The sequence below is a fragment of the Triticum urartu genome, chromosome 3 (genome assembly GCF_003073215.2).
Source record: "Triticum urartu cultivar G1812 chromosome 3, Tu2.1, whole genome shotgun sequence".
NCBI lineage: Eukaryota > Viridiplantae > Streptophyta > Magnoliopsida > Poales > Poaceae > Triticum > Triticum urartu.
Window position 1 is genome coordinate 187,663,411 of NC_053024.1, and position 16,166 is coordinate 187,679,576.

Consider the following 16,166-nt stretch of genomic DNA (forward strand, 5'->3'; position numbering starts at 1 on the left):
CATCCTTGACGCGCTTTGGTGCTTCAATCTTCTCGATGGCCTTGATCTTGCGCAAATTTGCAAAGGTCTCGTCTAAATCTTGAATCAGAGTTGCCTTGTCCTTGCTCTTGACCACTATGTCATCCATGTAGGCTTCCACATTTCTGTGTATTTGTGGCTCGAGAGCGACATGGACTACTCTTGCAAATGTTGAACCAGCATTTTTTAATCCGAAAGGCATCCGTATGAAACAGTACGTGCCACATGGAGTAATAAATGCGGTCTTCTCCTCATCCTCTTCTGCCCTGAGGCTTTACACTTTATGCTTCCGGCTCGTATGTTGTGTGGAATTGTGAGCGGATAACAATTTCACACAGGAAACAGCTATGACCATGATTACGCCAAGCTATTTAGGTGAGACTATAGAATACTCAAGCTTTGTTAACATCGGTAAAATCGATACAAAGTCTCCATTTCCCATTCGCCTTGTGCACGACTACAGGATTGGCCAACCACGTAGGATGGAGCACTCCTCTGACAAGGCCTGCTGCTTCCAACTTCTTGATCTCTTCTGCGATGAATTCTTGGCGCTCCACTGCTTGCTTCCTGACCTTCTGCTTGATGGGCCGCGCATGAGGACACACGGCAAGGTGGTGCTCAATTACTTTCCTGGGAACACCGGGGATGTCAGACGGTTGCCACGCAAACACGTCGACATTCGCCCGCAGGAAAGCAATGAGCGCGCTTTCCTATTTAGGGTCGAGAGTGGCACTGATGGTGAAGGTACCACCAGTGCCGTCCTCCTTGGTGGACACCTTCTTCGTGTCTGGCGGAGCTGCCATTGTCTTCTTACACTTGCCGGTGGAGCTCGATGGTGCGTCCTCGACGGCAGCGCAGCACTCCGAAGAGGTGCGCTTGCCGGAGTGGGCATCAGAACTCTTGCCGGACTTGGTCTTCTTATTCCCCCCGGGAGCTTCAGCGGCAAGTGACTTGTGATCTGCTGCGGCTGCTGCTTCCCGGTAGATCTTGTCGGCGCAGATAAGAGCATCCTTCTTGTCGCCAGGGACAGAGATGACGCTTATTGGGCCTGGCATCTTCAGCATGTTGTATGCGTAGTGAGAGGCCGCCATGAACTTGGCGAGTGCTGGACGACCAAGTATCCCATTGTAAGGCAATGGAATATCGGCAACGTCAAAAGTGACCCTCTCAGTCCTGAAGTTCAGCTCGCTGCCAAATGTTACTGGCAACGTGACCTTCCCCTTCGGCTTGCTCCTTCCCGGGTTGATTCCTTGGAATGTGTCGGTTTCTCCAAGCTCGCTGTCAGGGATCTGGAGTTTCTGGAGTACAGCGGAGGAGATCAGGTTCAAGCCGGCCCCGCCGTCAACTAACATCTTAGTGACCTTGAGGTTGTGGATAGTTGGTGAAACCAACATCGGCAAGCACCCGACCGCAGTTGTGCGATCAGGGTGGTCCTCAATATCAAAGATGATAGGCGTGCTGGACCATTTCAGAAGCTTGCGTGACTCGACGGGTGGTTCTGCTGCATTGACTTCCCGCGCCCACTGCTTGAGTTGGCGGTGCGAAGTATGCAGAGAAGCACCGCCGTCAACGCACAAGACTTCTGTGGCTTTCTGGAACTCCTGCTCACTGGTCTTGACATCATCCATGTCTTCGTCGTCGTCGTCGTCTTCATCGTTGTCGCGGCCGCGGGGAGGTCTGTCTCCTTGCCGCTACTTGGCCTTGCCGTGGCGTCCTCCCGGGCCGGCGCGCTTCTTGCCGGATTCTCTGGCACCTCCTTGGGCCCTCTCCTTGTCGCGTCGCTCGTATTCAGCCTTTTGCTGCTGAACAAGCTGCTCGACTTTCTTGCAGCTCTGGAGGTCATGGCCCTTGGTGCGGTGAATCTTGCAGTACTGCTTGTCGGTGCCGTCCTGCTTGTCGGCGACTGCCACAGCCTGGCAGTTGGTGCATGCGGCAATCTCCTTGTCGGAGCTACCAACTTTGGCTTTCTTGGCGCCACCTTCATTGCCGGACTGCTCAACGATGACCGCGGCGGGGTGGACGTCTGGGATGTTATACTGTACACGGCTGAACCTCTGAATGTACTTGCGCAGGGGCTCTCCTTCCTTCTGGGCGAGCAGATGAAGGTCGCTCTCTTGGCCATGAGGTTTGTGGCCGCCTGTAAAGGCGCCGACAAACTGATGGCATAGGTCTGCCCAGGAGGATATGGAGTTGTCCGGCAAGTGCATGAGCCAGGACCTGACGTTGGGCTTGAGCACCAATGGGAAGTAGTTTGCAAGGATCTTGTCGTCCCGCCCCCCGGCAGCCTGCACCGCGATGGTGTAGATGCTGAGGAACTCCGACGGATGCGTCTTGCCGTCGTACTTCTCTGGTACGTCTGGTTTGAAATTCTTTGTGCTGGGCCACTGGACTTGCCGCAGCTCACGAGTGAACGCAGGGCAACCTACCGCGTACGGCAAGTCGCCTGGTTCCCCTGGCGCATGCATGTCAACAGAGGGCCCAGCGCGCTGGTCTGATTGACGTCGCGCTTCTCTTCGGCGCTCGATGCGAGTACGAGCGTCTTCTTGTTGTCGTTCTTGAAGAACTTGGCGCTGATCGCGACGAGCTCGCGGATCTGATGACGCGGTGGAGTCGCTGTCGAGGTGGATCCGGCGAGTCGGCGATCTTGGCCTTCGGGGCGGAGAGTGCACAGTGGTTGCACCCCCACCGGTCTTGTCACCACCGGCTCGTGCCTGGCTGACCGGCTGCGGCTACGACGTGCTCGGCTGCCGTTGAGTGTCGTCGTTGGCGAAGCCGATGAGACCCTGAATGGTAGCCCTCCAGTCGTTGATCTTGTCTGCTGTTGGAGGGTAGTCTAGGAGCAGTTGAGCTCGCGCCAAAGCTTCTGCTGCAGTGGCGGGTGGTGGTGGCGAACGGTGCGAGGAGCGGGATATGCTCGGACTTCTAACTATGTTAGAAGGAGCAGTGTCCTGTCCAAGCGACCGTGCCTCGCTCGTGCCAGCATGTTGGCGTGCATGCTGGTCTTGAGCGCCCCGAGATCCACCAGCTCGATCTTGGTCCAGCAAACGCATGGTACCGTGAGTACCATGACGCTGCCGATCCCGCGCCTCCTGAGATGGGCGCGGTGCATGTACGGACGCCGAGGTCTTGGAGTGCGCCCGGTCGTTGTGGGAGCCGGCTACGCCGCCGATGGGCAGCGCAGCCTTGTCCTTGGACCTGGCAGCACCATGAGCTCCCTCGTCGACGCCCGTTCTTCCGCCGGCGCCTGCCCCATCAGCCGTTTGCTCCGGCGGTGGTGGGCTCGGCGCGGACGGAGCGGCCGCCTCCGAAGTCTTCTTCTTTGGCGGCATGTCGATGAAGATGATGAAGATCTAGCTCGCGTGAACGCCGGATCTGGTTCACACAACTTCGATGCCCCCTACCTGGCGTGCCAAAGATGACGGGGTACTGATCCACGGGCACCTATGGGACCGGCGGACCGAGTCCCTTTAGGTTCGGCGGGGGCGGAGATCGTGCAAAGAGCGGATCGAGGCGAAGCACACGAGCGGTTTACCCAGGTTCGGGCCGCACGGATGCGTAAAACCCTACTCCTGCTTTGTGGTTTGTATTGATTTCTTGCTCGAGAGCGCGGAGTGCTACAGTACACACCAGCAGCTAACGAGACCGAGCGTGAGTGTTCTCTGGGCTCCCCCCTCTACATTGCGCACGGGCCTCCTTTTATATGCTCAAGGGGTCACCGACAGGTGGCAACGTAGACAAGGGTAAAAATGTAAAGGTGTTGCGGTAGGTACAGCTACCTACTACAGTGTATCATACCTAACCCTGACGGCAGGGGACAAGGGCATTAAATGCCCGTCTGTGTCGCCTAAACAATGCAAAAAGGGACCGTCAGGGACGCCACCGCTCGCCACGATGGCAATCTTATCAGCGCCGCTTGCCATCGCGCACCGCTGGCTACACAGCCTCCCGCCACGCACGCCTGGAAGGGTCCCAGAGCGACACGTCGGTGGATGTGCTGGAGCGCGGGCACGGGGTGGTGGCTTGCCACGGCAAGCATCTTGCCGCGGTCGTTGTCTTGTCGCGTCCGGGAGTTTGTCGCTCACCGGGCCTTGCCGGGACGCGCGGCGCGTCGCGGCGTGTCGCGGCAAGTTCCTCGAGATGCCTTGGTTGGCCTTCCCGGCAAGCTCCTCTTGTCGGGGTCTTGGGATGCCTTGGTTGGCCTTCCCGGCAAGCTCCTCTTGCCGGGGTCTTGAAATGCCTTGGTTTGGATACTTTGTTCTTGAATGGCTCCAAAGGAACCACGGAGGACCTTGGCGGTCACCCGGCAAGCCTTGCCGCGGGATGCTGCGACTGCCCATGCACAAGTTCGGGATACTAGGGTACCCCTACTCTAGTACACCGACAGCGGCGATCTTCTTCATCAACATCACCATCATCATCACCATCCTCATCTCTTTTACGCAATCCACTCTCCCGCACCCTGCTGTAATCCCTACTTGAACATGGTGCTTTATGCCACATATTATGATCCAATGATGTGTTGCCATCACTATGATGTTTTGAGTAGATATCCTTTGTCCTTGGGTTGATTGATGATCTAGATTGGTATGAGTTGTATGTTTTGCTTTGGTGTTGTCCTATGGTGCCCTTCGTGTCGCGCAAGCGTGAGGGATTCCCGCTCTAGGGTGTTGCAATACATTCATGATTCGCTTATAGTGAGTTGGTGAGTGACTAAAACACAATCCCGAGTAAGGGGGTTGTTGCGTATGGGAATAAAGAAGACTTGATGCTTTAATGCTATGGTTGGGTTTTACCTTAATGATCTTTAGTAGTTGCGGATGCTTGCTAGAGTTCCAATCATAAGTGCATATGATCCAAGTAGAGAAAGTATGTTAGCTATGCCTCTCCCTCATATGAAATTGCAATGATGACTATCGGTCTTGTTAACAATTGCCTAGGACAATTCCGCACACCGATCCACCATTATTCCACACTCGCTATTTATAATATTTAGTAATATATTCTAACTTTATGATAACAGCACCTACTTTCGTATTTTAGCTCTCTGATATCATGCAAAGTTATCCACTTCATACCCACAACATAGTTTTATTTTTCGTTGTTAGTTGGAAGCAAACGTTCGGTGTACGTAGAGTCGTATCAGTGGTAGATAGGGCTTGATAGAATATTGATCTTACCTTTAGCTCCTTATGGGTTCGACACTCCATACTTATCACCTCCACCTTTGGAAATTGCTACGATGATTTCCTGCACTTGGGGATTATCAGGTGCACGTTAGGGCATACCCTTAGGTGATGCTCGATTATCCCACTCGGGATCCCGACTAGATCCTTAGGCTCCCACACGAACACATCCTTGTTCCTGCGCAAAAAGCCGACCAACGCCTCCTCTTGACCCGGAGGAGACCGGCACCTATGGTGAAGGTGGCACCCGATGCCCCATCTTCAGCAACCAGCACCTGCTTTGTCTCGGTCCGATCTTGGGAGAACAACTGTTTCTTCTTCACCGGCGTGGCCCTTGGGGCCTCCGGGGCTCCTTCCTCGCTTGGTCGCACAGCCGCCGCGGCCCTGAAGGCGAGTCTGGGGGCTATCAACGCTTCCTTGGTATCTCCTGCCACAGTGAGGACACCGCTGCTCCCCGGCATCTTCATGAGGTTGTAGGTAGGGTGAGTCGCCATGAACTAGGCCAAGGCTGGGTACCCGAGGAGGCGTTGTACGGGAGGCCGATACAGGCGATGTCGAAGTCGATAAGCTCGGTGCGGTAGTTGTTGCGGGTGCCGAAGGTGACCGGGAGGCGGATCTGCCCCAGGGGCTGGTGGAGCCGTCAACGACCCCGGAGAAGGGTTTGGTGGGGCGGAGCATGCCATGAGGTACATGAAGCAAACCGAAGGCCTGCACAAAGAGCACATTGATGCCAACTCCACCGTCAATGTGGGTCATGGTGACCGCCAAATTGCAGATGGTGGGGGTGTGCAGAGCATCAGGAGCGCGTCAGCGCCCGTGGTGGTCCCTTGAGTCGAAGGTGAGGTCTACCTTGGGTGCCGCCCAGCCCGGCGGAGCCCCCCGTTGCTCGTGGGCGGCACCCACTTGGCAAAAGAACTGCTTGATGTGGCGGTCTGAGGGCGGTGCCCGTGAACCACCGAGGAGGGCCACGACAGTGTGGGGCGCCGGAGCCGCGAAGCGCGCGGCGAAGAGGCTGCGCAGTTCTTCCCAGGAGGCCGCGGAAGATCCCGGCAGGTTGAGCAGCCAGGCGTGTGGCGCACCTGCGAGGGCCATAGGAAGCCAGTTGGCCATGGCTTTGTCGTCGCCGCCGGCCGTCAACACAGCTTCCTCGTACGCCTGGAGAAAACCTGTCGGGTCCACCGCGCCGTCGTATCGGGGCGGCAGCTCCGGCCTGAACTTGGATGGCCACTGCACCCGCCGCAGGGCGGGGGTGAAAGCTCGGAGGCCCTCGGCTTCTCCGATGGCGCGTGTCGATCCGGTCGATGTGGGAGAGTCCGCCATGAGAGCCAACAGCGGAGCGCAGCGGACAGAGCGGTGGATCTTCAATGCACCCCTACCTGGCGCGACAAATGTCGGATTTCGGGTTCCGCAGACCCTTGAGAGGTTCGAACTCTGGGGTGTGTGCAAAGAACTCGTCCTCCCCAGTGTAAAACCCAGGTTTAGGCCACCTTGGAGTGTAAAACCCTACTCCTGCTTTGTGGTGGATTGGCCTCAATGGGTTGAGGATGAACTAGTACAGTGGAGAACAATCTCAGGAGGAGGGGTGTTCTTGGGCTCGAGTGAGCTGGTGAGCTAATCAGGGTCGAACCGATCCCTCCTCTATGGTGGTGGCTAGGTCCTATTTATAGTGGACTTGGTCCTCTTCTCGAATGAAGGCGGGAAGGGATCCCACAACGGCCAGATTCGAAGTGAGACAACTATTACATGCCATCCTGACAAAAGTGGTCTTCGTCTGCAAAAGACTCTGATCGTGGCGCCGTGGTGGGCTCGACGATGACCTCCATCCTGCCGTCCTGGCGGTCTTGGTCTTGTTGCACCGGAATGGAAACCTTTGGCTGATTCTTCGGGACTCCGCGCCTGCGCGTGCCTCCTTAGCACCAAAGAGGAAACTAGTACACTGCGCCCGCTGACGCCCGCCTAGCCTTGGTCGTCATGGCTCACGTCATCTGAACCTCGCGAGGTGAGGCTTGCATAGGAATCTCCGCTCCTCAGGAGTCAGTCTGGAGAGGCTGCTCCTCGTGGAGGTCTTGGTGTCGTCCGCCTCGCGAGGCTTGACCCCCCGCGAGGTTCTCGATTTGTTTGCTGCTGAAGTTGGGCCGTATCAGGTCATCGATGGAGCCACGTCGTGGTCAGCAGACAGACAAGTCTGGATATTCCCGTTCCCAGAACGCCGACAGTGAGGGCACATGGGACTACAAATTGAAGTTAATTGAGATTGTAGCCACCATCATCAGCAAAGCTCATCCACTTTTGAGGAAAACGGTTCGATCCCTAGCCATGATCATCCTATAGAGATTGTGGATGGAAAGAAACGAGTGCTCATTTAGAGACAAGGTGGCGTCAACCGATGATATCATCGCAGTTGTCAAGAGAGATTTTGAGCTCTGACGCCAAGTAGGGGCCAAGGACATGGTGGACCCATTTGGGAAACCGCCCTGAGGGATTGGGACGCAGCTTCAGTGACTTTGTGAAGCTAAGTCTCACGGTAACTTAGCCCCCTCTATCAGCCGTCTATTGATAATCCGACATACCAGATTAACCCAATTTTCATACGAATTTTTCAAAACTGTTTAGAAAAAATTGAAAAAATTCCAATAAATCATAAATGTTTGGTTTTGTATTCTATGAAAATTTCAATTCATTTGGATGTATCGTTTGTGAACAAACATTTTTTATTTATTTGCGCTCAAAAGGCTATTTAATCACAAATCATACATCCAACTGGGTTGAAACTTTCCCAGATTATAAAACGAAACATTGTATTGTTTGTGAGTAAACATTTTTTTATTTATTTGCGCTCAAAAGGCAATTTAATCACAAATCATACATCCAACTGGGTTGAAACTTTCCCAGATTATAAGACGAAACATTTATGATTTATTAGAATTTTTTTCAATTTTTTTTGAACAGTTTTAAAAAATTCGTTTAAAATATGAGTCAATCTGGTACGTCGGATTTTCAATGAACGGCTGATAGAAGAAGCTAAGGTACGATGAGACTTAGCTTCATAAAGTCACTGAAGCCGCGTCCGAGGGATTGAGCGTAGTAGCCACTGCTTTTTGTCGTTTCTTCTTTTTTTATCCTTGATTCTCAGATTACCCACCAAATTGGTTATTTCCTGCCTCCTCCGTGTTATAATCAATATATGTCAGCCATCAATTGAATCTTTTTAAAAAATAATCATAATTTTCAGGAAAATCCCCCTATTAACAATAATTAGCTCAACAGAAATTTTGGAAATTATTCCCTTCCTATCTTTTGTCTAGCCGTGAGGGTAACCTGGAGGCGACGATGATTCAATGACAATTGATTGCGGCGCCTTTTTCTTAGGGCATATACAATTGTGGCATACGAATATATATGCTTTATGATAAAAAATAATCTAAGGCACCTACATTAATTTTTCTCTTCAATGTAAGCTATCATTAGTGGACCTCATTATTAAATAGAAAATAAAGACTCTAGTACACATGCATCTTTACTTTTCATTTCAACATTTTCAGCTTTGTCATCGGACCACACTTTTTTACTTCAAGCATCCGCCTCCTAGGGAGGATCCCGCTTCCCTATCCGAACCTACTTTACGTCATATTCGATCCTACATGGCATGCGAGGCATCACCTTGAGGCTATGTATTATACATGCCCTTAGTGACGGCGATTCGTAGGCCGTGGTAGCGCTCTAACAAGACCATGACCCGACACTGATCACTGCTCTGGCGCCGCAGCGCTCCCTCACGCAATGACGACCCGACAGCCATGGTGAATTGGTGATGCCCCCGCGCGGCGACGACCTCCATGAGCCGGCGCTGCACCCACACGCGAGGGAGACCAAGGGGCCGCAGCGTTGCATCTATGCGACGGTGACCCGCTGCATGCGAGTTGAAAAATTAATTTGGACGCTGATAACGCCCACACGTGTGATTTATTAGACATCCGCCCATACGCCGTGTGTGGTGTAAGCAGGAGGCAGCCCACACAGATCATGTGTGGGCGAACATTCGGACTGCCCATACGTGTGGGCGCCGCTACTTCGTGTCGCACGCCTAATGAACTACTACTCATCTTCACCCCGCGTGTGTGGCATAAAGCAAATCTGCCCACACGTCCTGGCGCATCCATGGGATGACAAATGTAGTTGCCATGTGTAAGTAACGATAGTTGCCGCATGTTCAAACTATAGTTGCCATGTGTGATAAACTACTTGCCCTACGTGGTCAAACAATAGTTGTCATGTGTGATTAACTAGTTGCCATGTGTAATTAACTAGTTGACTCGTGTGGTCCAATCATTGTTGCCATGTATGATTTATCATAGTTGCAATGCGTGATTACCTTTTTTTGAAATAAACGAAATTTTATTCATTAGCAATAACCAATACATCGTTTGTGAGAAGTGTTACAATTTCACTAAAAGGCTCCTCAAACCAAACCGAAGTCGAAAAAAATCTAGCTAATCTAGCAAGTTCATGTGCTACTTTATTTGCCTCTCTAGTTGCCACATACGCACAACTGCAGCTGCCGTCTAGCAACGAATCATAGTTGTCATGTGTGTTATCCTAGTTGCCACGTACGTGCAACTGCAATTGCCATCGAACAATGTACGAGTGTCGTGAGGGCGAAGAGCAGTTCATCCACACATGCGTGGACCAGGTGGTGACTGTGTGGCCAGAAATTAGTTCGTCCACACGGCGCAGTTGGCAACCGTGTGTTGCGGGTCGTGTGGATGAACTCTCCAACGCCTACACACATGATGCTGCCCACATGGCACTGAAAATCTAACAGATTTTTTTAAGATTCATGTAAAATAAAATCAACGTGTATCAACGAGTGTGGGTAAAGTGTAAACATGTCACACATGTGAGCGTTAATATTTCTAATTAATTTTAGTGCGCACCAAACCGAGAAGAGCTAGGGCAACTTCGCCGTTGACAACGAACCCAACACGACCTGGCTTATACTCCTCTCAAAAGTCCTAATTGCCACCAACTTTTTATTAAACGTGCGTCGCTCTCGCTGGCTCATGTCGACCGGGCGAGGCACGGCAACATCAGCTCGAGAAGAGTAAACAAAAATATCAAGTCGACTCTCTCAAAAAAAAATCAAGTCGACCACGTAGGAAGGAAGCGACGAACCCGCGGCGCCATTTCTTGCGTCCGTCGCGTCGGCACGTGCCGGTTCGCCGCGCTGAGTGACGGCGCCCAAAAGCCACCGAATCTTTGACAAAACCCCGTGCCGTTGGGCCCTTTTTACTGCGCCTGCCCCTCCCCGTCTCCCTTTATATACGGGCCCTGGCCTCTCTCGTTCCCCCACACCACCAAAGCCCACCAAGCCTCAAACGCCCACGTTGGAGCAGTGGCAGCAGCACAGAGCCAGAGCCAACCAGCCGTTCGATCGTCCAACGCAGACGGATCCGATGGCCCTCGCTCTCTCCGGCTCCGCTGCTGCCCGCGCGCTCGCCCAGCGGCTGGCCCCGGCCACCGCCAGGGGCTACGCGGCGGCGGCCTCCTCCGGGGCGATGAGGCGCGGCGCCGCGGCGGCCGCGGACGGGAAGGCGGCCAGGGAGGCCGAGAAGGCCGCGGCCGACGCCTCGTGGGTGCCCGACCCCGTCACCGGCCACTACCGCCCCGCCAACCGCGCCGCCGGCGCCGACCCCGCCGACCTCCGCGCCGCGCACCTCGGACAGACCTACGCACGGGCCTGAAGCCCGGCTCCACTCGACCCTCCTGGTCCCGCCATGGAAAACAGAACTGCTACCGCTACGTAACGAGGGAAGATAGAGAAGAGGCAGGCGGGGCTCGTTCGCCGCGCGCGGCTGTGCGGCTTCACGACGCATCTCATCATCATCGATCCTATACTACGGGGGAGATGCGGCCTGGACGTTTGGCTGTTTCCCATTGTGTTTGTGTGCGTGCGTGCGTGCGTGCGTCTGGGCTTGGATGCTCAGATCAGATGTATTTTTGGTCGAGCAGGGCTTGTACCTTTTACTTTTACAGTTAGGTATTATAATAACAAAAGAATCCAGCGTTTTTCTTGTTCCTAAACAAATGTTTCTTGCGTTTTCTTGCTATCTGATTCATTCTTGCGTTGATCCTGCAAATGGAGCTCCAATAAATATTGAATCTGCAAATGAAGCTCCAATAAATATTGAATTCATGCTCCTAAACACATATTCATTACTGGCTTACTGCTATAACCTATATAAAATCATTTAGACGTCGGTCCTGCAAATGAAGATTCAGTAGTACGGGGGCAGGGCAGTCACAGCTCGAGCCGCTGTACAGCAACCGCGTCGGGACACGGTGAAATGTTCCGGTGTCACGGACGTCTGACGACGTGCGCTGCTGCCTCAAACGCGCAACGTCAGCGTGTAGTTGTTCTTCTTTCTTTTTTCTCTTCAAATTTCACGTCAACACTGGTCGTGACATGTTGTATGTCATTTTTTAATACAATACGAATGCAGACACGTTCATACATACGCATATACACAACGGCTTTCTCAAAAACACCTGGTCGACTGTCTCTAAAGCACTAGGTGCGCGTGCGTAGGCTAATTATTAGGTCGCGCGGCGTCGTCACTGTTTGTGAACACTTTCTCACTGCCCGAGCAACATGGACATTGCTGCGCGCAGGCGGCATGGAATCAGGTCGCTTCGATCGAACGGACGTCGCCTTGTACTCACGACGGCGACCGGAAAGGAAAGCATCGCGTCTCACGGCACCGGCCGCACGTCGACGTCACGGGCTCGAGTGCGTCTACTCATATGTGAACCTTGTCATGCCAAAACGTCTCTCCGTTGCTGCTAACTCTGCGTCAAATCGATTGATCTTTCTTCCGTTAAGAAAACAACTGATCCTTCGTGAGATACGACGGTTTAGTATAGCTGACCAGAAAACAATGACAAGGATTATCCCGCGCGTGGAGAACCCAATTAAGAAGACACCCCGTGCTCGCATGATGGCCACCAGGAACCTAGATCGACGAGATCTTGCACCAGAAAGAGCCAAAAACCTCGAGTCCCAGGCTCCCAGCAGCGTGCCAGTTTTTTCAAAAAGAGAGTGCCCCGGCCTCTGCATCGCCATGCACACAGCCACAGCTGCTCCCCGGGTGACCAACCGCATGAACACACAACTAGTGCAGGTTATCCAGGGTGGGGCGTATGACTCAATACGACTATACGAGCAAAATGCAAATTCTGAATTTGACCATCCCACGAGGCCAGGACACTTGGCAAGTCAGTAGATCAGACAGTTTTTCGTACATTGTGGACGATGACTTCTCGCCCGATTTTGTGGCAATATTACAATGAGACAACGTCAACAACACCTAGCTGAAACAAAGCAAAACAAAGACACGATCTAAGATTTCACACCAACATGGAGTCGTTTCCAAATTTCTGATTTTCCAGTTCAGTTGCAGACGCGGATGAAAGAGGGGCACACAGGAGATTGACGCCAGGGGGAGAAGGGATCAGCTGCGCCCATCACCCAGACTTAAATAGCAAGACAGCTTTAGAATCAATGTAGAAATACACAAAGTAGTTCGTCTCGTGCGTCACGTAGGAACCTGCAAATGCGATGAAAAAATAATTAGCAACATTGCTTGCACTCGTATGTATCTTGTGTCGATAGCAAAGGGTCCGAGATCATCAGAGAAGTGCTGTAGATTATAACTAGTGAAAATATTGATTCATATCATTCGTAGCTTCCAGCATTTTAACTTCTCAAAAGGATCTCTTAGGCAAACCAGCAACCAGGTATGGGGGCAATAGTTTATCGCCCAGGATCAACAAATGAAACTCAAGACAACAAGTATATATAAGTAAAATACACCACTAGCCTCTTAAGTCCTAACTGCAACTCACTATGTAGTGTGGGAATGAAAATGGGAGGCAAATGGGGAGTAGTCAGTTTAAGTTATTATCTTTCAATGTTTTAGCAGCTAGCTGTTTCAACATATACCCAATCTCCCTACACCAACCAAGGGAACAGCTTAAAAAAAGAAATGTAATTATGTTCCCATCGTTTTTCAGCTCGCTTGTTACATTCCCAAGCAAATACAGAACTCCCTACAGTTTACCACAATCATACTGAATGGTTCTTTCTTTGGAGGTTTTTAACCTTCAGCTCATGGGCCCACATAAACTAAAGTCCCTGGATGGAACATACCAAAACAAATAATAACTCCAGTAGGACTGACAAAGTGTTTAGTATCCTCTTGACTGGTTTGAAAAGATGACACCCCTCTAAGAAAATCCACAAAAGCAATGCAAGACAAGAAATACACACAAGCTAAACCTTGGGAATTAAACAAATAAACACCAAAAATGGGCCAAAGAGAATATACTATGAGCAATTCACCCAATCATACTTATTAGATTGACTGATGAAATTAGTGAATCAAAATCTTTCTACATTTTCTACAAGACTGAGAAGCAAAGGTAAGCTTTCTCTAGCGTCTGTACAGCCAACTAGAGAGCCCTGATATTAACAAAATTTGTTCTTTCACTTTAGGATTTAGTTTTTGGGACATAATCACCAATACGACATGGAACCACGAGATCATCTAAAGGTCATGACATGGGATTTAACAGCTGGTATTGTGTCAAATGGAGCACCATTTATTGTTGTTGTTGTGGTCACAAACCAAACACCCATCTACCTTGATCAAACCAGCCTTACTCAAATGGTGGCAAACTGAGGCAACCATAGTGGCCAATCAAATAGGCCTAGCTCCTTTCAGGGTGAGGAGCGCAGCAAGTAATAAAAACCAATATAACAAAAGTAGAGCCATATTTGTTCCCTTGGTCCCCCTCTCTGTTTATTGGAAAAGAAAACTTGATGTGTTGCTAAAGTTTAGACTAACATCCGTCTACCTTGATCAAACCAGCCTTACTCCAATGGTGGCAAACTGAGGCAACCATAGTGGCCAATCAAATAGGCCTGGCTCCTTTCAGGGTGAGGAGCGTAGCAAGTAATAACAATCAATATAACAAAAGTAGAGCCATATGTTCCCTTGGCCCCCCTCTCCGTTTAATGTGTTGCTAAAGTTTAGACTAACAAATGTGAAGAAAATAATATTATAATACAAAGGAAAACATTGATTTGCAACCAAGATGCGGGATTTCAATAATCACAGCAAACACAAATGAGACGACTCTCTTGTCATGGGCCTAATGGCTATCATTGTTGTTTGGTCAGTGCCAGCTAAAGAGAAAAAAAACATGCATATCGACCATACGTGCAATAACTTAATGATTATCTGTATTCCTGATGCGACCTTCTACTGTAAAATGATCTGGCTTGCAAATAAATACTGTCAACAAACTCTAAGAAATCTGGTGAAATGAAACGGTTACCCCTCAGCTGAAAACACAACAAACTGAGTTATAGCTACGGAAAGTTGGATCTGGTTGATACCAGCGAGAACCTGAGCAAATACTTACATACATCCAAACGATGAGCCCTATGAGCGAGGAATCACACTACATTAGCACATCCTATTTCCTAAGTGCCAACTTGCTTTTGCGTTAACCTAAAAGACATCAGATGATTTATCCTACGGCCCTTCTATTATTATTGGCCCTTCTAAGTACTTCTGAAGTACATAATCTAAAGGGTCACTCACTTATGCGGTTAACTTAGCATTCTATTGCTCCATCTGACATCCACAGAAATTATACCTCAGTCACTGTCTCCCCCTAGGAGATATATTCATCAACAGAAGTTTATGGTCGCCTCAGAAGAGAAGAAAATGGTCACGCTCAAGTAAGCCAAATCACCCGAAAGTACATCCACCACAGACGCATCCTCCGTACAAAGCTGTTTCGAAAAGAAATGGGGGAAGAGAAGAGATTACCGAAGTTGCGGCCGACGATGCAGTGCCAGGTGGGGCCGTGGTTCTTGTCGAACTCCTTCTTGATGTACTCCGCGATGTCCTTCTCCATGGTGTGCTTCTCAAACGCCTAGTATGCAGAACAAATAAATAAATAAATTCCCCACACCCAACAGCCCTGTCAGCCACGCTGGGACAGCGCGGCGGGACCAAATCGAGAATCCAATGTGCAGGGAGAAGGGGATTACGACGCGGGAGATGTCGAACGCCTCCTTCTGCATCTCCTCCTTCATGTCGGCGCTCTTGAGCGTGATCTTGTGCGCCGTGGGCGACGCGGCGGCCGGCGGCGGGGAGCCGAGCGCGGCGGTGGCGGAGGCGGCGAGCCTGCGGTCGGCGTCGGCCGGGGCCCGCGTCGCGTAGGGCGCCGGGTGGGAGGCGGCGACGGCGGCGGCGCCCGCGATCCCGCGCTTGAGCTCGTCGGACATGGCTGCGAATCTCTGGCGTGGAAGGCAGTGTGGCTTGTGGAATCTGTGGTGGAAGCAGTTGGATGGAGGAGCTCAGCGATTCCTTTCTCCACTCCGCCCTTTTCAAAGCCGACGGTGGCTGCTGCCGTGCTGCTTCATCATTGTACGGGAGGCTGGGCCTTCTAGCGGAAGCTAGTAGAGGGAAGCGGAACGCGCGGAACAAAAAAGTAGGGGAGGTAATGGGCTGCATACCTGAAGCACGCAGGGGTCAGCCCATACCCGAGTTACCGTAGCTACTACTAGCATGTGATTTTTTTCTGGGTTGTTCTAACACTTTCTTTTAGTTCATTGTTTTTGAGATAGCTCACCACTCATGTCAAGTGCCACACTTTTTTAAGTTGTGAAGATTCGCAAAACAAAAATTGTGAAGAATATTTGGAAGTGCAAACTTTTTTATAAAATACACGGACATTTATTGGAAAACCCGAAGATTTTTTTAAATTGGGAATAAAATTTTAAAACACAAACAATTTTGAAAATCCAAACATTGCATGAAATTGTGAATATTTTCTAAAAACACAATTTTCTTTTAGAAAATAGGCAAAAAAATTGAAAACATGAGCATTTTT

At 50.9% G+C, this 16,166-nt stretch overlaps 2 protein-coding genes across 2 annotated transcripts; one reads left to right on the forward strand and one right to left on the reverse strand.

Annotated features, from left to right (window-relative positions):
* Positions 1-10,536: 10,536 nt before the first annotated feature.
* LOC125543553 (late embryogenis abundant protein 41-like) lies at positions 10,537-11,282 on the forward strand. The gene has a single exon (XM_048706928.1). It carries the CDS (start codon positions 10,655-10,657, stop codon positions 10,940-10,942), a length of 288 nt encoding a protein of 95 aa, XP_048562885.1. The 5' UTR covers positions 10,537-10,654; the 3' UTR covers positions 10,943-11,282.
* Positions 11,283-12,413: 1,131 nt separating this feature from the next.
* LOC125543552 (dynein light chain 1, cytoplasmic-like) lies at positions 12,414-15,713 on the reverse strand. Its single transcript, XM_048706927.1, has 3 exons — positions 15,322-15,713; positions 15,098-15,203; positions 12,414-12,805 (listed from the first exon to the last, which is right to left on the reverse strand). The coding sequence occupies exons 1-3, from the start codon at positions 15,556-15,558 to the stop codon at positions 12,723-12,725; spliced, it is 426 nt and encodes a 141-aa protein (XP_048562884.1). The 5' UTR covers positions 15,559-15,713; the 3' UTR covers positions 12,414-12,722.
* Between the last annotated feature and the right edge of the window lie 453 nt (positions 15,714-16,166).